The 23914-nt window shown below is 41.6% G+C and overlaps 1 protein-coding gene across 1 annotated transcript in view; it reads right to left on the reverse strand.

Moving 5' to 3' along the window:
* Window positions 1–3196: 3196 nt before the first annotated feature.
* Window positions 3197–23914, reverse strand: part of siah1 (siah E3 ubiquitin protein ligase 1) — a 29837-nt gene continuing 9119 nt past the window's right edge. Inside the window, exons 2-5 of the mRNA XM_073472772.1 lie at window positions 12888–12944; window positions 7344–7525; window positions 6677–6973; window positions 3197–5572 (exon numbers count right to left, since the gene is read on the reverse strand). Coding sequence (XP_073328873.1) covers window positions 5201–5572; window positions 6677–6973; window positions 7344–7525; window positions 12888–12897 — 861 coding nt within the window. The 5' untranslated portion in view covers window positions 12898–12944 and the 3' untranslated portion in view covers window positions 3197–5200. The remainder of the gene's footprint in view (window positions 5573–6676; window positions 6974–7343; window positions 7526–12887; window positions 12945–23914) is intronic.

A 23914-nucleotide genomic window follows, 5' to 3' on the forward strand; every position in this document is an offset into this window, starting at 1 on the left:
ATGCAGAGAGGATGCTGCTGGAGTTACATCTAGGCGAGGAGACTGCCAAACCAGTGACTGCAGTTTCAGACTGCGTTTCAACATTTGTAAGTGTGACACCACTGGATATTTTTAAGGAGATCTCGGGACAATTTCCAGGTATCGTCTTCAGGTACAGGTATTTTAGGGCTAATGGAGAAAAAGAAATGTAAAGTTTCAACATATCTGTGGTTTGCAGAATTGACACTGGGTTGGGAAATGGAAGGGATGAAGTGACCATGTTGGCAGCTTTCCTGACTATAAACAGTCAGTGTCAACATGTTTTATCACGCTACTCTACTCTGAAGTTGGCAGGATCATTTTCTCATCTCAACTCGCAGCAGGAAAACAAATAATCATAACGCTATTTCCCAAAATTATGAAGTTTTTCTTTCTTGCATTGCAGATCTTCAGTAAAGTACTACACCTTCTTCTTTTCTGAGCCAGCTATCAGCCACAGATCACTTTGGTTCAGTCCCTTACCTTCAGACTGTGGGACAGAGGTCCCTCTGAAACCTGCTCACAGGCACTGACATTAGCATCTCTGCATTCAGTTTTCCTTGGTGATTCTGAGCTGAAAGCTTGTGTTCCTGCAGCTGCACACAACTATTCCTGTGTTCCACCCTGGCTGTCTGATCTACCTGTGTGACCTCACAGGCTGCCCTACATCCACAGACCTACTTAACAATGACAAACTCGGGAGGCCGACAGATGCATCGAGGACAGGGGTGCACTTTACAGATCAGGCCTCAGTTTTGACCAGCACTCTCATCCTACAGTAACTGTGATTGTAATAAGCTCCATGTGCATTGATTAAGACTACGGTGCTTGTTTATATAGCTGAAGAAAACGAGTATCACTTTGACATCTCACCGCATTGATTTAGTTTGAACTTGTATGGAGGCGTTTACTGACCTTGGTAAGCAGCTGAAATAGTGCATGTGGCTTCTTGATGAATGGTCTTGAAATATAAATTAGCAGTGTCAACATATTTAGCTAAAGATTTGCTGAGACGGTACATTTTCCCCTGATGCGGTAATAAAGATGCACAGATTTACACCTGGGAGCTGCCCAGCATCATCGCACACAGCCCGACTGTACTGAACGCAGGCATCGTGGGAAATTAATCACCTTCCTCCTCGACTTAACAGCATCATTAAGGCTCCTTCTGACTGAGACATGAACCAGTGAGTTCCTGGTCACAAAATCATTTCCTAAAGAAAACTTCAAATGATTAATTTGCACAATCGTACATATTGCTATCATGCAACATCGTGTTCCCGTGACACTGTGCTCCCTGCTTGTTCCTTAGACTCTCTTGAGCTCTTGTGGAGCCAGGATGAAAATTTCAAGCTCCCAAAAGTTTTTATTGATGCAACACTTCGGCCTTTAAGGTCTTTGTCAGGAATTTTTTTGTCCTTCTCTGGTACAATTTTGTATATTTCCATTCACGCCTATTTAAGGTGCATTACGTAGTTTTGGGGAAGACATTTTAATAAGAAGAGAAGGATCTCCACTGATTAATTGTTTTATGCCTAAACAAACTGAATAAACAAACTGACCTTAAAGGTCAACACAATTTCATACTGTTTTAGTTTGTTTATATGTGGCGGACCCTGCCACCTTTCTAGCTTCAAACAGTGTTCTGGGACCTTATTTTCCTCTGAGAACAGCTTGTTTATTCACTTATGGAAAAAATAATTTTCATATTGTATTTTTACCTCAGTAATATTGTAAATATTAAAATTCTGAGTGCCCCTTCTAAGGTTCAGTGTGCAGGATTTAGTGACATCCAGCACTGAGGTTGCACATTGCAACCAACTGAATACCCCTCACCTGACACCAACCTATGTGGCCGCTAAAAATGTGTAAAATGCAACAGGCCCTCTCTAGTGCCAAGTATTTCATTTCTGCCAATTGATCCTCTGAAATCCAACGGACTGCATCTTTAACACAGACTCTAGCAATTCTTTAGGTACTAGCGCAAAACAATATCCAGTTTCACTAATGTGAAAAAACTGCACTCCAAAGTTCCTTCTTGTCCTCAAAAAGACAGCACTTATCAAAACTTCGAGGTTCATAGTATCAGCAGCAGTTGGAGCGTGCTCAGTGGTCGTGAAATTGTAGATGGGAAGTCCTTAAAGTTGCAATATGTAAGATTTGGCCAGCTGTTTAATTTATATTCCAAACAAAAAGGGGGCAGTACACCACCAGAGAAACCGCTATATGCTGCTAACTGTAGCTGCTGTTAGGTAGTTAACTCTGTTTGCCATGAGTTTAGCCTTCTGGACTATGAGCTCAGAGTGCCATGGGTATGTTGATGTTTACACAGCTAGCACAGGAGCTTTGGACCGGACTGGTTGGGGCTAGCTGGTTAACATGCTAACTCTACAGTCCAATACATAGATGTTATGATGTCAATATTGCCATGTTCACATTCTGTTGATAATTTTAGCTTGTAATTTATTTTAAAAAATGTTTTAATATTTCGACTAAAAATCTTGCATATTGCACCTTTAAAGTGCTCATAAGACCTCAACGATTGCAGGACAACAGACTTTGTCTGCTGAGATGCTCTGTGGAGTTTTCTTGTAAACGCAGAAAAAAAGTTATAGCAACAAGTTGTAACAAGTTTGATTCAGCGTTTCTCATGCAAACTTAAAGGGTAACTCCAGCAATTTTACAGGAGGCAATGTCAGATAATATGCAGCTTACTCTGGGAGAGAAGAAGGCTTGATAGTACTGTATATTTGAAAAAATGTAGTAGAAATCCTTCACCCCAACACCTGTAAACACACTTTACTGCGTAAAATTAATGGAGTTGGCCTTTAATGTATAGCCTTGAGGTCTAACAAACATGTTGAATGCATTTTCTTCCTCAGACATTTGCAAAACTGAGTTTTGAGATATTTTTTTTTCTTAAATTCCATCAATAATAAAACTTTTTAGCAGTCTTCTTCACTGCCATTGGAAGTGCATTGGTATATGTTGTTACTCAGGAATACTACGAAACCAAAAGCAGAAAGTGAATCATGTCCTGTGCAGATGTTGTTGTATAGCAGTACTGTCAAAACTCCAGCAGGGAACATCCAAGTCTACAAATAAACTGGCACTCATCAGCATTGGATTACAAAACCCAATATGAAACATAAAAAGAAAAGAAGAAAAAGGCACCAGGTATGAAAAAGATAGATTTATTTAATGACAAATTAAAACAGAAAAAAGAAGTTGAAGGAGAGCAGCAACATTACTGAGACTCCACATGAAGAGAAAGGGAGAGATGATTGGCTTGACCTCCCTCCCTCCTCACAGAAAAAAAGGAAAGACTTAGCACACAAACAAGAGGACGGAGAGACAAATAGATAAGAGAAAAACAATCCAACTCGGAGAAAACAAACCTTCAGAAGAACGACACAACTTGCTTTTTAACTACAAACACTGAAGTTTAGCCACAAGTTTTACAACTGCCTTTTAATTTTTGTTTTTAAAAGTCATTACAAAAAATGATAATTATGATAATCTCCATTTAATAATAACAATAGCAACATTGTAACGGTAGAAACTGTCCCTCATTCCTGGTTGGGTGATCAGTCAATCAGTGGTTGAGGCCGACACTGGCAGACAGAGCGAGATGGAGGCAGAGTAGAAACCAAAGAAGAAGAGCGAGGAGAGGAGAGGAGAGAAAGTGAGCAGGCTTTTTGCCACATGTCCGTCTTTCTCACACACACACACACACACACACACACACACACACCACACACACACACACACACACACACACACACACGCGCGCGCGCGCACATACTCACATACAAACGCACACACATACACAAATATCAGGAGTTCTTCTCTCCTCTCATACAAAAAAAAAGACAACTAAAATAATTAAAAAGAAACAGACTTCAGACCCCAAAATAAAACTGACAACTGAAATGCAGTGTTTTTTTTTCCTTGTTCTGAAAACAAACAAACAAACAAAAAATACCCCGACACACACTCAATTCATCCACTATTACATCTGTACACACAGCCAGTGATGCAAAGAACGGGCGTGTGTTTTGTGTGTGTGAGAAGTCCACTGTTGTGTCCAATCCATGAAAATAAAAAAAAAAAAAAAAGTCCAGGGCTGATGTCGCTGAGGGCCTTCTTAAATCCATACAGTATGAGAGCAGAGTCTGTTCTAAATAACTATCAACAACGACAGTCAACTATTTAAAGAGCGTCCGATGCACAATCTTGAGCCTTGGATGGACCAGATGAGCCTGTACGGAGTTCCTTTACTGCAGTCCTGGACAGAACTGGGTGTCTGTGGTTATGGGTGCTACAGCCGTCCAAGTCTATGGGTGGCGGTTCCAGTCCCAGCCATCGATAGCAGGGTCATCCACAAGTGAAGATATAAACCCAAATCTGCAATAAGGAACTTCATGAGCTCTGGGTTCCACTTTGAGCTAGCCAATACATGAAGACGCCCACTGTGGTGAAGCCCAGCCACAGCCACGGTTGTAGCCCTACAAGTGTCGGCAGCGTGTGAACCGTTCAGTCTGACGGGTACTGAGGTGGATTACCAACAGCAGGGAACGGGTGGGGGGGGGGGGGGGGGGGGGGGCGGGGGGGGCGGATAGCTGGCTAGCTACCCAGCACTGACCAAGAGTCCATGTTGAAATCTAGCTTGAGCCTTTCCTCAGTGTGTAGCTGTCGGGGCGCAGCCATCCTCCAGCGTCTGGGAGTGACGGCCGGGGAGTTGTAGTGTGTGAAATGTCTGAGGAGGACTGAGAGGAAGAGAAGAAAGAGACACTAAAACAAGAGCGGTGGGAAATTACTTGAAGAGTTTGACTCAACAGCTTTTTCAGTTTGTGTCTTTGTTTATGACCAAGAGAGCGCCAGACTACATGTGCGTGCACGAGTCTCACATATATATGTTCATGTGTGTGTTTAGAAGTCTATAGCCATCACTACACAGTTATGTCCTTGTTATTCATTCCTCCACTCATCCATTCATTCATCCATCCATCCCTCCCACCCCCTGGGCCTCCGTGGCTGCCCGATCAGACAGTCCAGTTCCACATCTCAAGGGGTGAGGCAAAGAGGGGGGTGCGCTGTGAGGTCACAACTAATTTATCTGACCCCTAAAAAATGCCCCCTGACAATCTGTAACTTTTTAACCCTCTTCACTTGAAAGTTCTTAGCACATGGAGATGGTGACGTTGATGCCCAGGTTGCCGTTCTCGGCGAACAGCTGTGCGATGGACGTGTCAAACACCAGGCAGTCGCTGTTCATGATGGCTGTGGCGATGCCCTCGTGGATGGAGCGCGGCGTGGCCTCCCAGGTCAGGCGGCGCCGGTGCCCGTTGAGCTCCAGCCTGTAGGCGAAGTTCTCGGCCTGCTTGCGAGTCCCGATGAGCTGCACGATGGCGAAGAACTGCTGGTGGCCGTCGTACTTCTCCTGCTTCTCCAGCACCAGCATGAAGTGGAAGCCGAAGCACGACTGCATCATTACCCAGTCCACCGCGCCCGGCAGGTTGATGTCCGTGGCCAGGAACACAATGTCCTCCCCCTGGACACACATTCACAGGTTTCACACGTTCAGTCATCACTGCTTCAAAAACTCTACACTTCAGAATTGTTCACAGGGAAACCTAATCTGATTTTCTATTATTTTTAAAAAAAAAAAACATTTCAGATGAGTTGAATCACAATGAAAGAAATAAGTACAAATCAAAATACTCTCACTTAACGATATTTATCATGTAGTAGCCACACGTGCTTTATTAAGCACTGGCAAATATGGTAATGTTGTGTGGGTGAGTGTGAAACTGATGGGAAATGCCAACTGTTGTCTGTAGATATGGACATGTTTAGGATGCTAAACATGCAGCAGGCAACAGTTGTCCCTTATTACATGGAGGGTGGTCATTTAAAAGGGCACTGCATTGATTTAGCAGTGAACTTCCATAGAGAAAAATGAAGGGTCAAAATCAAAGCAGCAGGGGCTGAGAAAACACACACTGTAAGTCCCTAGAATGGGTTGATTAAGAAAAAAGGTAATGACAGACAGGGTGCCCATTAAAAAGGTGCAATATGTAAGAATTGGCCACCTATTGAATTCATACTCAAAACAAATAGCAGCTAGGTGTTCGGACTGGGAGCGTTTGTGTTTGCACTGCTAGCACAGAAGCTTGGGAGATGTAAGGTGGGATGGGGCTAGTTGGTTAGCATGGTAACTTCAGAAGTTAGCTCTGTATCAAAATTGTTATCGACTCACATTCTCTGTTGATGATTTTATTTAATTATTGAATGTTTCAGCAACAATTCTTACATATAGCCCCTTTAATTCCTGGTTATGGACACCTCGAAGTTGTTTATAACATGGTCACTTGCCAAAGAAAGGAAAATAAAACCATTAATTTATATTTCCATGCGTTTAAAAAAAGTATAAATGTTTTATTTTCCTCGGCAACACCTTTGACTAATATCTGGAACAAACATTACAATCCTATAAGGTTCTTATGCAATGGAAATGCTGTTCACTACTCCAGTAAATAGGATTTAATTAAGAAAGCTGAAAAGACAGTTTCAACCAACTAATCAGAATTGAGTATCCCACAAACGGTATATGCCTAGTTAATAAAGAAGCTGAGGAGACAGGTCAGTGTCTCACCTGCAGTGTGGTGATGGACTTGTGCTGGTGCATCAGGTGAGGCATGACAGCGTCCAAGGAGCCCTGCCACTTGCAGGAGGCGCCGGGGCACGGGCAGGAGTACGGCCGGAACTCGCACAGTTCTTCGTGCTCCGTCTTGTCAGTGTGCGGCAGGGTGACTTCGCAGCCCGACGAGGCGTACTTGCAGGGGAAGAGGACAGAGTTAGCCACCTTCTCCATGGCTAGGTTCCTGATGGAGCCCAGGGGGCCTCGGCAGGTGGGGCAGCAGGTGAGCTTGGGCCGACAGTTGGAGCATACCTGGGAAGGGACGGATAAAACATGAGTTATTGTTTTTTTCCTCCCTGGAGTTGTTCTTCTCTTTGAGGTCTGGGAGAGGATGAAATGTCATCAGGTGGCCAAGCACTCAAGATTTGACTATTCACAGCTATAAAATGCGTTTTAATCATTAAATCAACACTGTAATAAAGCTTGACCTGTTCAACAGTGAAACTAGTTCAGTAATAAAGATTTTTTCTTCCCTGCTGGAAACCTTGGGCACAATGTTGATTACTTTTTGCATTTAACTTTTGCAGTAACACACACACACATTTAGCTACTTAAAATATAATGCATGTGAGACAATCATTATATTTGCTGGCTATGCTTTCTTTCCTGGCTTAATACATACCAGGTGTCCGGACTGGCACTGCAGGATGGGGGGTAGGACATAGTCGAAGCAGACAGGGCACTCGAACAGGCTTGCCAGGTCACTGTTGGAGGCGGTGGTGCCTGACAGGGTGGGCACGCGCTGGGAGGGGGGACACTTGGAGGTTCCTGTGGGCAGCGCGGTGGCAGTCTGGCGACTCATTTCTGACAAAGAAGGAGAAGGACATGATGAAGACACTATATCAAAGTCTTTGTAGCTGAGATTTTTCTACAGTTCTTCCTGTAGTTCTTACTTACAGCTCATCTATGAGTCATGGTGGTAAAGCCTTTAGAATAATGAGATATATGATCAATAATCATCATTCATGTAGATATAATAACTATAAAAATCTTATTTGTCATCTCATGTTCCTCAACAAAAAAATAAAAAATAAAAAAAGCATTTTTCACATCATCATCATCATGAGCAATCCATAACTTTTAAATTCAACACAAAGCTATCATCATCATAATCATGCAAGACATCACCGTTTCAAATGTAGCCCCCAGTGATCAAGTCTTGTCATGCTCATTGTTCGCTTTTAGCAGTTCGACCATTGTTTACATGACGACATGCAGGTACATGCTAAGCTAATCTATTCTTATCTCATCAGTGATGCTCACCTTGCAGCTATCAAATGTCAAGCAGAGCCAGAATCTGCTGTGTGTTGGCTGTAGAAAAATCTCACTTTTCAGAATAAAGTATCTGATCTACGCTTACATTATTCATTGATTCATCACATTTTTATATGTAAAATCAATGATCATGCAGTCGCAAACAGCATCACTGCCTTACTGCCAACAATCAGTGCGGTAACCCACTTGTTTCAATCACTGTAGACCAGCCAGGCTATGTCACATGTGTAACCACAGAGCTTCAAACCATTAACTCTTATGGGAGGGTTAAACCACCTTTCAATGGCACCACATGAGGAATGAGCCATGTACACGTCAGTGTCCTCTGCCTGCCTGACAGCCTCTCTATGGTCTGAGCCTACTGTGTACTACATGTCTATTATTGTCCCAGCACCAAGCCAGAGCAGCACAGACTCTCTTAGTCACATACATAAAAAAAGAACCGCCAGACAGCAAAGTGAACTCAGATGTGGTGTGCGTGTGTGTGTGTGGAGCTGCTGTTTCCTATCGTGCTGTGCAGTTGCCTTGGTAACAGGTTTGTGGTTAAGTATGGGATGGCCTGTGGAGCAGAGAAAAGGAGAGGGGAGAAAAGAGGGGAGTAAAAATGATTGGCAGGAGAATAGGTATGTGTTCAGGAACGGGGACAGAGGCAGAGCTATTGAAGATGAAAGGAGGAGGGAGGAGGATATGATGAAAAAAGGAGGGAGGAGCAGGAAAGGAGGAGGAATGAGACAGCAAAGTTGAGAACCAGGCAGGGCAAGTACGTCAGAGATGGACAAAGAGCTAGAAACAAATGGAACATGAAAAGATGAGGATGAGGACAACGGAGGAGGAGAGGAGAGGAGTGAAAAGTGTGTTATAAGCAAAGAGTGGACAGCACAGTGTGGGTGTAGAGCTTTCAAAAACAGGAGGAGAAGACAGGAAGATGAGCCTTTCATGTCAGGTCTTTTCTGTGCTGTGTAGGATGACTGTGCATGCCTGCATCCCCACCTACTCTGCTACCTGGCATAGTTCATCCTGTATATAGCCCCACCCACAGACAGACGCAGCACCGGGAGACCTACAACGGAGGAGCAAATATGGAGAAAAGAGAGGATAGTATGTGTGGGAGGTGAAGAGAATCAGGTGGAGAGGGAGTGCAATATGTAGACAGACAATACAACAGCTGGGAAATTAACACCCACCTACAAAATGCTGCCAAAGCTTTGGTCGAGGCTGCTCAATCTGCCTGACACTGCAGCTAATTTAACAGTTTAAAACGATAGAGAATACTGAGTCAGGGAACATCGTAGGTGGTCTTACGACATTTTCACATTGACGTGTCATTTTCGAAACCTGTTGCATGTGTACCAGGACCCGTCTGTCTTTATACCCATTTTTGATGACTAGCAGTTAACCTTTTTTTAAAAGCTTTAAAAAGAACAGTTTGATCCATGTTAGTTTTCTACACACAGTACTATGAAGCAAGTAATTAGTCCCAGTGCTTCTACTGAAGAAGCCTTTTAAAAATTCAGTTATTTGTTTTTTCCTGTTAACATTTAAACCCCAATAGTCATGATTACCAAATGCGATGCTTTTATCTACATCATCACTCCTTGCATAAGCATCCCTTTTACATCTAGCCTGGTAGCTGGCAGCACTGCCGGTGCATCTGCTGGGCCAAAGCTTTTCTGCATGCGCACATGCACACACATGCCAACTGCAGAAGACTGGACCTAATGAGAGATAGCATTAGCTGGCTGTAACGCAGCCTGCTGGCTTCTAAACACATCTGCTGTGATGGAGATAATGCCAGCTATTAATAGAACTTCTTAGCTGGCTAGCATGCATGCTAGCAGCAGCAAAGAGCAGTGGGACTAAATTAGCTGAGGACATTTAGCCTGGTGAAGGCCAGGGTCACAGTCAGCTAGCATGCAGGACTGAAATAGCTAACACAGGGTAGCTTCACACAGACAGTCATAGGCCTGGCAAATACAGCTCCAAGACAATGAAATCATCAGAACTGGTGGCTAGGGTTAGGAACCGAAACTCGGTTCCAAATAAGAACCAGGTACTTAATGCCAAGTACTGGGTACCCATGGAAAAAAAAAAATAGAAGTTTGAAACTTGCAGTGTGTTTTTGTCCGTGTTTTTAGCAAGCTTAATAATTAAATTTTTTTTAATCATTCTTCTCTCACTGTACTAATGTTAGTGCATTATTCATTTTCAAGAAATACAAAATATAGCTTTTGCTATGTGCTTATGTGTAATATCAATAGATTATGTGTAATTTTTAACACGGACTCTGTTCTGCTCACACTACCAGCTAGAGCTGTGCGATATTACGATATATATCGTAGTGCGATATAAAAATGTCTACCGTAGGATATAACCCTCTGTTGTTTATATCGTAATTTTAATGTGTAGGCTACTTGTTTAGCACTGTTGCTACACTAACGTTAACGTACACTACGGTTGTGATTTAATACGCCGTGTAAAGCACAACTCAACGTCGGAATGACCGTTGGATATCCAAATTTTGAGTTCAAAACAAGTTCATTGTATGAAGGCGAATGTAACTGCAGCAACGCTACTGCTTTGTGGTAGCATTTTTACGTCACCCGCAAGGACTCGTTTACGGCACTGGTCCCCCGGGAGTCAACAGAGGCAAAGCAGCATGGCGGAGACAGAGGAGAGCGCAATGGAAGACGAAAATAACGTTACTAGTTACGTTACATCAGACGCGGATACAGAAGCAGAACCCGGCCGCGAGACCTACTGGCTGTCCTACCCGGTAAAAGATCGTTATTTTTTTATATTTACATAAAAGCTTGGAATAATTTTTGTTTACAAATTTTTATTTGTTGTGACAGTCCTGCAAAAAGTCACAAATAAAAGGTGAAAGTGCCATTCATTTGCCTTTCATTCACATGGTTATCAAAAATAGTGCTGAGATGTGATTGATTTGAATATATATATATATATATATAATTCTAAGAAAAAATACTATATCGGGATATATTTCATTATCGGGATATAAAATTAGCTATATCAAGATATAAAATTTTGTCCATATCCCACAGCACTACTACCAGCACAACCTTATAGTTACAACTGACCCATACCATACCCTTAAATCATTACTTTATGTCCATGTGAGATGTAGCAACGTGTTAGAAAACCCGTTATAAAAGGATACCTGCTGTATTTGGAAGAAAGGAATATCCCTTTGCTTAAAGCTGCAATATGTTAGAATTGACCACCTGCTGAATTAAAAACAAATAGGGCTCAGCAATTGCTAGAGTAACCGCTACTTGTTGCTTACCATGGCTAGCATTAGATAGTTAGCTCAGCTAGCCATGCAGCTGGTAGCTCAAACTGGAAGTTTGGAGAACCAGGGGAGTGCTGGTGTTTACACCACTAGGAAAGGAACTTTAGACCTGTTGGTGCTAGCTGATTAACATGCTAACTTCAGTCTATATCTTTGCAACTCAATACACAGATGTCTTAAAGTTTCTAAAATTCTTTCATATCCAATAAGGATTCATTGACTAGTCATTTTCTACGAGTGGATGCTTTCTGCCAGCTGTGTGAGGAAATTTGGGTGGTTTTGGGTGTGGCTGATTGGGCCTGCTTTTCAAACACTGCAGTGCCATCTTATGATGTGTGTGACCACTTGAAAACAACTAGTGTCAAAGGATGTCGGAGAGAAATTTCAATGTGCCAGTCTGCCAATTTAGACACACTGGAACCATGACACTCAAATGTAAAAAGGTAAAAGTAGCCTAGAAAAGATGAATTGGATACAGTATATAACAACAATACTGACTGCAGCTCAGTCAGCAGCATTACTGTATGGCTAAACATATTTGACTGAAATAGATCAACACTGCAGCCTCACAGTGAGGAAATGTTTGAGATGCCACACCCAATCCCAGCATGAGTGAATATAAAGCATTGTTTTAATTCAACCATGAGGGTTTTATGTGATTCAGGTTATGTTAAAATGTCAATTTATGATTAGAGATCATCAACCACTGCTTTTCACTGGTGCACACAGACCTTAAAAAAGGCAGTGTAGTTGCCATTGATGTGATGAACACTTTGCTTTTGACTGCCTGAGCTATACACACTCTTGGGTAAAATGCCACCAACGGTAGAACTGACAGTGGTAAAGTAAAGACAAACATGGCCCAGTTGTTGTTAGCAGGTACCTTAGAAGGATTTTACAGTCTGAGTTTACAGTTTACAAGGCTTCTGGGTTTTAGTTTTTACAATGTGGACACTAAAAAGAACTAGCAACTCATTATGAATGATACTTCCCCAGAGAGTCTTTATAACCAAATTATACATTCAACAAAAAGGAACAAGAAAGGTGCGAGAGAAGGTAGAGAAACCATGAGCTCAGAGGGGCTGAGGAGAGAGAGTGAGTCAGCTAACCAGATAGAGAGAGGGCAATGAGCACATACTGCGCTGTGTCAAGGAGGTGGAGGGAAGGATGAGGACAGAAAGAGGAGAACAAACAATGACTGTGCAGACGGTCCTTAAGAGTTCAGAAGGAGCAACGCAACAGTGAAGGGGAACGGATGGAGCATCAAGTCCTAGTTGTAGCTAACAAAAAGGCTGAATAAAAAGGTAGCAGCAGACAGACATGTCACGTTCCACACCCCTTTCTGTGTTGGAGAGAGAATAAATGGTGCAACACGCTCCCCAACTAGAGCAAACTGGGAGCTTCAAATCCACAAACAGGAAAGAAGTCAAGCAACAGCCACGACACACAGATCAGGACACACCCAGTGAAATTATCCACTGAAAACAATTTGGGAACCATTGTCTTCAAGCACAACTGTAGACTGACAGGAAGACTGATGCAAAGGGTGGAAAAAACACCAACAGAAACATAGATACCCACCTTCGTCCATAAGATTTCCAAATAAGGCTTTCGTCTTCTCTTGAAATGTGGGGACCTCTGAAAAGAGAGAAAAAAGAAGGTAAACAAACATGACTGAGGAGCAAAGCTAGAAAATACTGGCCGAGAATCAAACCAACTAATAACATCCCAACAATAAACCCCCAATAACCATGAAGTCAGAGACAGCGAGTTAAATATGGCGTCCTTTGTGGTAAACGTACATCTTCATTCACTGGCCTGGTTCTGTCACCTCTGACAGTGGGTGTGACACTTGCTCCGGTCGGTTCATATATGAAGCAGATCTGATTTACATGATGACACAATCTAATGTTTATGGGAGCCGTGTCTGCTGGGCCAACAGGCTATAAGAGGTGAGGAAGGGCACTGCCCGCCTGGTGCACTTCCACTGACGAAGCAAAATGCTCATTCAAGCAATTTAAGCCACTTACTGAGCTGCTAATGCAACGTAAATAAGAGTAGGCTTCTAAAATCATCGATTCCTACTGTGCTGTCTCCAAACTGTTTTCCCATTACTGTTAATTTATATTTCATAAAGCAGATAAAGCTCCATCCATCAGTTTAGTCAGGTTTGTGTCTGTGTCAGGATCATAATATGCTGATGCAAGACCATCATTCTCCAGAAGTGGCTGCCAGCTGGTTGAACTCTTTTCACCAACACAGTTTGATAAGCTAAGTGCTTACTCTATAGGAAGTCATCACCAAAGATAATGCTAATTTATCCTTAGATTTCGCTTAGATGTGCAGATATGCTTTACCACAGTTCTTATATGCTAGTTCAGTTCTAGCATTCATGCTCAATTTTAAGTAGCAGTCCCACGACACCACAGCTAAAAGCATTCTGAGAACGTTCTTAGCCCCAGGCTAACGCTCTGGCTACATCGAACACATGTGGACAGTTCATGAAGCTGATGTGATGTGGCATATGTGTTTTTACTGGCTACACCTGCAGCGCACGTACGGTGTAGGGCTGTGTGAGTCACAGCTTTCAGTTTTAGGGTTGCGTCTTCAGTTTTTGGACACAGTAAAAGTGCTGTAAAGCTAAAACTGTTCACCAATTTTGCGTAACATGAGTGGATGCAGTAAGCTAGATTAAATTACTAAGCAAACATCAGCTGTTAGTTAAATGCCAACAAGATGATCAAGGCCCCAAGCGTAGAAGCTGCTATCAATCTCTCTCGTCAGCTACTATCAAAGGACGCAGTTGACAGGAAACAATAAATAATATAAACTGTCAGAAGCTCACTGTCGGCTAGAGTAATTTCTTGTATACTGTTTGTTTAATTTAACAAACTAGTGCTATGTATGACCTATTTCTGAATGAAAGGGCCGCACACACCACACCATTAAAATATTAAAAAGGAAGGCCGGCCTATTTTACACGTGGAGAGTGGATCTCTATGGCACGTATGCATCACTTAGAAATTGCTCTTATACCTGGTGTAGCCAGTTTCATTGATTACAATGGAAGCTTAGTGTTGCAGCAGCTACCTGATGAACGGTCCACATACGTTGTATAGCCAGTCTGTACAAAAGCGTTCACACTGGTACAATTCTGGCCAACGTGGGCTAACCCCAATTTAAGCCAAGTGCTTGCTAGCCCAGCTCTGAAGCAGGATTAGCTCCAGGTTTGTAGCATCGCCCCTTGAAAAGTCCTAATGCTATGTTTTAGCACACTTAGGTCTAATGACGCTCTCACTCTTTTCGCATCCACTGCAACCTATAAGCCAACCTGCTGCAGAAAAGCTGTTCTCTGCTAATAGTAACAGGAATAATGAAGAAATACACACACACTGCTTCAAGACACAGTGGGAAACGGTCTCATGATGCATTCAATATCAGAATCCAGCCTCAGTAGATGCACATATAGTCCAAAATATAAGATCACTGTTACAAGTTTTGGATGTGAAAAGCAACAAGTCAATTACAACATGTCAATTTGTGTACACTACCAACTGAAGGAGATCACCAGTTTCCACTCGCAACACTGTTATAAAAACACAGTGGACAAACCTCAAAGTCTATTTTCTAAACAGGGTTTACCTGCATGTCTTCTGAAGTCAATATGTGGTTGTACAAACTGAAAAGATAACACAGCATTCATTGAAGAAAAGCCCTTTTACCACCACTGCAAGTTTACATGCACACAAATAGTCAACTCATGTGACTTGAGGCCGTCATGTAAGAAAGTTGGATCTCATGTAAACATTACACACATCGCCTTCACAATCTCCTCAGAAAAATAGTGAGACAATGCCCATGTTAGTATTGCCAACACACCAATTTGCTGCACTGTGAGAGACTAAACTCTAGCTCTTTGATTGTTTAATTTGTCGTCAGTGTGTTTTAAGGGGAAACATCTTTAGCTTGATCCTCAACCCTGATACCAAGAAAGTTGGTAAAACGTGACTAAAGACACAATGCCATCCACAACTTTCCTTGAGTTTTGTTGCTCTTATCCAAACTTGTTTGAAACGTGTTTCTGGGATCAAATTTAGAATAAGTACATATTTACAAAAATCATTAAAAGGTGAAACATTACATATACTGTCTTATACTGTTGTCAATTGAGTACATGTCAAAATTATTAGCAAATCTCCAAATTCTGTTTAATTTGTTTTACACGGGGTCCCATTTTGGAATTGGGGTCATATGTTTAAGCCAATATAAACAGATTGTAGTAAAACTGCTTTAAGCCAATGTATTACACACAGCAACTATGTATGGATGAAATGTGAAGTCAAATAAATCCAGTTCGAGACTGATTATTAAAGAAAAACTAAGATGTTAGAAAATAATGGTGGTCTCAACAGCAATGAATTAAAATATTTTCCGCACTTGCACATAAAATTTTGGCCATATATAGTATTCAAATATTGAAGAGTGACTTATACATGGGAAATTTTGAATCATTTTAGACTATGTTCCTGATTAGATAAGAACTGAAAATACGGGCTGTGACTAAAATACAGTAGTAAAGTTTTTTTATATGCTTCCCGATGCTTTGAAAGGTTTCCAAACTACTCTTGTAGTCCTACATTCTCCCTGACATTCCCATAATAAAAAACTTTCTGTGACTCCAGTCATGAAACACATGACACCAGTTACATGTGTCAGTATTGTCGCCCCGTCTGTTACATCATTTATGTGTTTGCTAAATGTGCTGACGTTGGTGAAATCTTGTGCATTGTACTATAGGTGGCTTTCCCTAGCTGCAGCATATTAAACACGGCGCTTCTGCTTCAGGCGAGATCTGCCTCAAACTCTGATCGACCTTTCTAGAACACAGTCTTAAAAAGGACAGCTTCACAATTCTATTAAAATTATAGTACGGTATCCATATGAACACTGAAACAGACTTTGCTTGCTGTAACCATCCCTCCTGTTTATACAGACATTTAAGAACCCCCTTCCTAATGTATTCAAACATTTATAAAAGTTAAAAGAGGCTTCTGCAGTCTGAGTTAGACAAGACAAGTGGGTATCTGCCACAGTCTTTTTTCTTTCTAGTACAAAATCCTCTCTTTTTGTTACCATCACACCACTACAGCTCAACAGAGAGACTGTCCACTGTTCAGAGAAACACAAAGAGGCAATGTCATACTAAAACTGGTGAATACATGCACTTTATTTGTTCGTTCGGATATCCAAAGCCTCAAATGAGCTTCATAAACTTTTGAATACCTTATTAACAATGTGGATTTTGTTCCTCCATTGCTTCAATTGAAAGTGCATTAGGAAGGCATGTCTTTATAGCCACTATGAACAGGAAGAATGATGACATCAAGCAATCATGTTTGTGTGAACACTGTCATTGAAGAATTACGGAGTGCATGTAGATGTAGCCACTGTTGGGCTAATGGAGCAACACACATCGAAGCATCCGTCCAGGAACGAGAGAGATTGATTTGGATGCATCAAGACTTCTGCTTATCAAACACTTAGAAGGATCCCATTTTCAACAAGTCTCCACTATTTCTGAAGAGGTCATCTGATCTATTTCAAAGTACAAAGTATTTGTCTTTCACAGCAGAGACGCATCTCCAGGGAGCAGTTTCTGGCTTCTCAAATGCTTTAAAAAGGGGGGTATGTAGGCATTTTATCCTGAAAGACGTTTAAGTCACACAAATTATTCTGTGGCAAGCGCCAACTTGCCTTAGACAAAACATAAACACATACATTCACATGATACAAAAAGGCTGAGGAGAAGCACGAGTGGAGGGGGAGGCGGAAAACAAGCTGGGCTTCAACACAAACATGCCATTCTTTGTTCTCAACTCATGGCCCACTCTTTTCTCAGTCACACACACGTTGTGCAGTGTTCGCACACATAATTCACAATGCACACAGCCACGCTTGCTTAATGAGTCTTCTGTACTCACCCACACACAAGCTATTCGACATACAGTACGAACACTTTTGCTAGCCAAGCTCCCTGCACACAAAGTATCAATTTATCAACCTGACACACACACAGCTGCAGCTGGACTCAGCTCAGGAATTTACGACATTTTACAACACCTTGGCTGCAGCTAAAAAGGACCAGTGCAGGCAACACATTACACCTATAAGCAGAAAGGGTGTAAATGTTTCCACACGTAAGTGCGCGTTCGTGTGCATTATCTTGTAAACGCTCATTCACCTTTAGTCCTGTGTGTGTTCCTTGTGGCTACACACGAGAAGAGTCTGAACAAGGAGTACCAGGGCGGAACTTGCAGTGCTACGCAAGCCGGCTTTGATTTCACTTGGACCAGAGACATAGGGATAGAGCATTCATGCAGCCCCTCAGCTCCATATTTCTCTGCTGTTTTCCATGGAAACCACACACTGTTGCAGCTGCCCGAAACACACCACGAAACAGAGGATCACATTTTTCCCTCCTGGTCCCCAATTTAGGGAGCAAAGCTCATGAGGGTGTGGGGAAAGCTGTAATGAAAGAATGCGGGGCTGAGTCCAGACAAACAGCCAATGGAGATGCTTAATAGCCGGAAAAATAACAGCCCACGAGGGGATGGGACAAAAGGAGGAGGAGGAAGAGTGATTATGTCTGTGTCCATGGAATCCAAAAAACAAAAATATCACATTTTAAACTCCAAAGTCCCTCTGTCACAGGAACAGCATGCAAAAAAGGCATCCATCAGAGAACTAAAGAGGAACACCAGGCAGGTTGCTAGGTGCTTATGCTGCAACACAGAGAACCAGTCAAACTAAAATTAAGTCAACAGTCTGTCAGCAGTCCGTCAGTGTGTGGTCAGCCTGCCACTCCCCTGCTGCTCCCAGTCAGCTACTAGGAACTAAAGGCAACATGAGACAGTTTAGCAAAGTCACTGTAGATTCTCTCCAACAATGGATAATTATCCTTTTACAAGTTCCACCTTTGTTTTTCCTGCTGCCAGATCTTCAGGGTCGGTTTGGCGCTGTATCACTGCACTGCTTTTCAAGAGAAGAGAAAAAAAAACAACAACAACAGGTATATCTACTTCCAAAACCTATTTTCCAAAATTGCAGGCTTGCGGCACAAAAGCACACTTCCGGCTAAAGGAGGGCAGGTTTCTATGAAAAACAAATAGTGTGTGGTGTACAGCAGTTGCTGGAAGAATAATCCTTTGGCGACTGGAAAACAAAGCCCTGCTCTCTCTGGGTTTCCTGGTGGAAGTGGAGACGGCTGTAGCTAGCGAGAGAGGAACACAAGGGAAAGTCCCAAACAAAGTCTCTCTCCCTCTGGCTTTTCCTCTTAAGCCATGTTCTTTCTGTCCCCTGGAGTGTGGTAGGTGGTCACTGCTGCTGGGTGTGTTTGTGTGCATGACGGAGAAAAGCTAAGCCGGCATCCAATGTCAGTCCAAACTGAGCATGCTCACTCTCTCACCCTTCCCCTTTCTCTCTCAGTGGCTCCCAGCCCAAACACATAACCCCTTCTTCTCCGCAACACATCATTTCTCTTTCACACAGACCTTGACTTGACTGTTACTAATTTTATTTGCCTTGCTACACTTCATCTTTCATGTCAGTATCTGTGTCCATTTTCCCCTCCTCCGCCACACTATCTTCCATGCTTGCTTTGCCCTGAGCCTGCATATTTTGCCTTCTTTCTCCTCCATGGACATTCTCTCTCTTCTTCTCCAACTTGTCTTTCTTTCTCTCGGCCCCCTCCCTCTGCCCGGCTCTGTGGTTGTGCAAGTCTCAGATTTCAGCCTTGTCTGGCTGCAGGCTGTACCAGCAGCTGCCCTCGTTGACACCATACCTCACTTTCTCACTGCCTCTCTTCTTTTCATTCTATCTTTTTTTTTTTTTTTTTACTTACCCTGTTGCTGTTTGCCACAATGTAATATGTATATTTATCACACTAAGTAACCTCAAATGGCTGAATTTGAGAAATTTGTAAACCCCTGGGAAGTGTGGTGGATCTTACCACTGAGTTCGGGCTTTTGCAAAATTATAGATTTGCCCAAAAACCACACTTTGCAGATCAAAACAATATGATGTCGTTCTTCAGAGGACTACACCCCTCATGATGGGTCAAATGTTAACGTGTTACTTTGTAGAATCAGTCTAGCTATGTAACCCTTTGCTCCTTTCTTTCACAGACTCAATCCGGCACACACCCTGGCTCCCTCTTCCTCTCCAAAAACACACACACGAAAACTGAGCCAGCCAGGAAAAGAAGACCAAGTGAAACCAAAATATGACTGTGAGCCAGAATCTGTCTGTCAGCAGGAGAGAAAGTGATAGCTAGCTAAGTGCACACAGAGACAAAGATGTTGGCCCAGTTCACACGTAGCACTAAAACAGCATGCTGGGTGATTCGATCACAAACGGAAAGTAAAACACCGCAATTCTAACATTTAAATAGCCGCATATCATTGTACTATTGCATGGACCACTTGCACAAACCTTTTGTCACCATAGTTGTCTGTTTTGAAACGCACTACTGACAGTAGCATTACCTGAGAAGCTACAAAGAAATAAAAAAACGTCCTTCCTAGCCATTCTTCTGCATGGCATCAAGTTGGGCTAGGAAGTTGATCTCAGATCTCATTTTAGGGCTGCAACTTACAATTATCTTAAGAAACTAAAACCAGAAAACTGTTGGCAGTTTTGCATGACAGATGACTTAATTGGTTATCAAAATAGTTTGCAGTTAATTTTCTGTTGATAAACTAATTGTTTACTCTGCTAATGACAATGTCCTCATCTGGAACAGGCATTTGTAATAGAGATGCACATTATATTGAGTCAACAGATTATTGGCCCAATATTGGGAAATTTATATTAATGGCATGTCTGTGAAATAATAGCCGATAAATATAACAAGCAGGTGGTAGTATGCACCTTTAAAATTGGTTATTAATACTTTATTTAACTTGATTGCAGAATGTGCAGTATTTAGATGCAGCTCCTGAGCCTGACGCATTTTAGTGTCTTATTAATTATTTATAGAAATGTCTTACAATTAGGCCTGCACGATATGAGGAAAATCTGCGATGTGCGATAACACTGTTCAATATTGCGATGACGATATAACTTGCGATAAGTAAACAAATATTGAAGTTTGCATATTATTAACTATACAGTTAATAATAATGTTTCCGCATTAATAGGTACACTGCTAACATAGACCCCAAACATTGAATAGCCAATGTCTACTGAATAAAGAATGAAATAAATTATTTCGAACATGCTTTTATTGAACAAACTGCACATGAATACCCAACCAATTAAGCAGAACATTAATTTAAATAAGACATTATACCTATATGAAATTAAAGTTTAATTTCCCCTGCTCCCTTTAAACTATTTTCTTGCAAACTCAACCAAAACATCTCTTACCATGCAGAGTTGAAATAAATAAAACATCCAGGGGGAAACAACTTGAATAATTAAATAAATATAAATTAAACATGGCACTTTAAATGAACTGTAATATCTCTCATCACAATCATCAAGGCCCTTGACTCTGCCTAACAAGGTGCAGAGATCTATAGTATGAGGGACAAAACTGAAATAGAGTAGGGCCAGCCCACTAAATCAAGAGAAAATAAAATCAGGAAAAAATACCCGTTAGGGCAAGTTACAACCTTAGTTATTCCCTTAACACAAGTTCTTGGCCAAGAAAACCAGCATGTTAACTTTGTTAGGTTGTTACCACATTCCCAGATGTGCTGATGTGCTCACACAGTACCTGTCATTGTAACACGTTGTAACAGTCAGTTATTTAATGTAGTGGCACTAGTTGGCGCCTCTTTTGTTTAGTGGGTAATGTAACCTGTACGATGAAGAAGAGCAGGTGTACTTCCGCTCCTCATGAGAAAGGATACCGCTAACAGAGCGAAGACTTCCCTTTTTATTTTGTGAAGTGTTGGTAGAAGAACCTCGGCCTGTGTTCATTTGCATGTATGCCTGTAACATTAGTGCCGTAGAGACCTGGCATGGTGCGGTCAGTGTTATGAATAAAGTGCCGTGCGGAAACCCCCACATGTTGCCTGCCGTCTCTTGAGTAACCGGAGCAACCGCACTAAAGTGGACCATCACCTTCCCCTTCACCAGCCCACGTTACAACGTCGTCTCTCCTGAATCCAAAATAAGTTCATATAGCAGAAGTGCTGTTTCTTTTCACCACAAGGCCTTCGTCGACCATTGTCATCGCTTTTTTCTCCTCCCTCAGCCATCATAACCTGGCAATCACCACCAGCTGATGCCGATTAATTTTGTCAGGGTAGCTAACGGCTAGCTGGGGCTTCATCTGATTGGCCTTTGTAAACAGGGCTCCGTCTGATAGGCTTAATGTTGGCATGCTCACGGTGCATGCATGGCGCATGTAAACAAAATGATTTTTCTTATTCATCGCGTGTCAGGCAGTCTTTTGCGATGTGTTTATCGCACATGTTCATATCGCGATGACGATGAAAATTCGATTTATCGGGCAGCCCTACTTACAATTCTCTTATTGGAATTTATTTGTTATATTAATTAATATACAACTTTTGTGATTATTGTGTGTTTGATTGTTATATGTTCTACGCTAATTAAAAATAATAATAAACATATCATTAAGTTCTTGTCTTTTCATGAGAATATATACCAGTTAATGTTTTGATGGTGATATCAATATGGCAATGCTCCATCACGTTTTAAATCTATTACAAAGTGAATATTGAACTGAAGCTCGAAAAAGAAAAAAAAAAAAAAGAAGAAAAAAGAAAGCGCAAAAAAAGCGCAAATCGAATTGCAATATTGGTCCGAAAAATTGCAACTATGATTTTTTTCCCAAATCTTTCAGCCCTAGTAATCATCGGTATTGGTTGAAAGATAACCATATCGTGCATCCATATTCACAATGCATATGCTGGTTTTGTCCTCAATTCTGGCTTAGCTACCACTGTGGAAGCACAGGAGACACACTGCTGCTGTGTTCTCTTCACCACCGTCACACTACATCTGTTCACATTATCACCAGACAATATAAACTTAATGCAGTCAGAACATCAGCAGCACAAAATATGTGGGCACAAAGACGACCTGCTGTGGCACATATACACATTGTGAGCTATAAAAACAGCACTAGTGACACTAGCCAATGCCAAGACTGTGTTATTAAAGGGGCAGGGCAGCAGATACAACAATGAGCCATCTGGACCAAGCAGCAGTTCACCACCGAGACCCAAACACTTCATCACCTACAGCCAGTGGTTTAAAAAGGGGGAAGAAAGCGGGTGGGGGGTCAGATTATTTAGATCCTCCACACACTTTAGCGATGCAAATGTCTAAAATGATTCATGCTCAAGATGCATCACTGAGCTGAAATCAAGGGAGTAAGAGAAACAACAAGACTAGTGAGTAGGAAACATAAAAAGCACACCATGGCAGTGAGGTTGTAAAACACACTACAATAGAGCCAAGCACAAGTCCACATTTCCATATGAAATGACTCCAGCTCTCAAACCCTTTCACAGTCCAGCTTGTACTAATCCGATACAAGTCGCAGAAGCAGGGTCAAAATAAAAGGCACAAAATATTTTCTTTCCTTACGTGCTTTGATTACATAAAGTCGTCATTAGCAATGAAAAGAAACATCACTTGACCCGCCAAAGATTTGCCATTTAACAACATTTTGGAAGAGCTAATCACACTTGGTGAAATGTAACTGCTCTCAATAGCCGAGTACATCCACACGTCAATACTGAGGTGAATCTAACATTTGTTTCCTGTCGGCATTCGGGGGTTCAGCAGTACACTGTTTAATAAATGCAAATTATCATATCGTGTACATTTCCTGATCAACTGTATTGATACCTACCACATGTTTGTTATTAAAAAATATTTCAAGTTTATAACAACTTTCATGTCTGTGATATTAACATTATTATTATTATTATTATTATTATTATTATTATTTTCATTCCATTAAAAAGGTCAACAATAATACAAATTGTGTAATACCATATAGCGGGATATTTTCGGAGATGGTTATTGTACCATGAAAATATTAATATCGTTGCAACCCTGCTCCAGTCATACTTTGCCTACTGTGAATACCAAATTCATTTTAAGGCAACTGTAGGCTGTTTATGCATATCTGCATCACTGACAACACAAAGTAAATCAATGTCACTGTTCCAAAAGAGAAAGGTTATACGAACTGTGTAATACCTGAGTGAACAAGCCAATGGAAGTTTAGAATGTACTCATTAGGAGCCAATAAACTTTTAATGAGAGGGACTCCCATCTGGCTCAGAGCTAGATAAGGTAACAGAGGAAACCACGTGTTCCCACATTCTCAGGTTTGGGTTGGTTTGGCTTCAGGTGCAGATGCCATCTGACTCATTTTGGTTTAGTTCTTGTGGTTTGTTTACAAAGTGCTCTCATGTTAAGCTAAGACAAACAAGTCTTCTGATTCAGGGACAAATTTTTAGATTCAAGAAAAGCTCTAGTCAGAGCGAAGGATCAACTATTGATCTGTCCTTGGTAGGGCTGAATGATTTATCGTTTTCTGATCGAAATTGCGATTTCAG

The sequence above is a fragment of the Pagrus major genome, chromosome 8 (genome assembly GCF_040436345.1).
Source record: "Pagrus major chromosome 8, Pma_NU_1.0".
Lineage (NCBI taxonomy): Eukaryota > Metazoa > Chordata > Actinopteri > Spariformes > Sparidae > Pagrus > Pagrus major.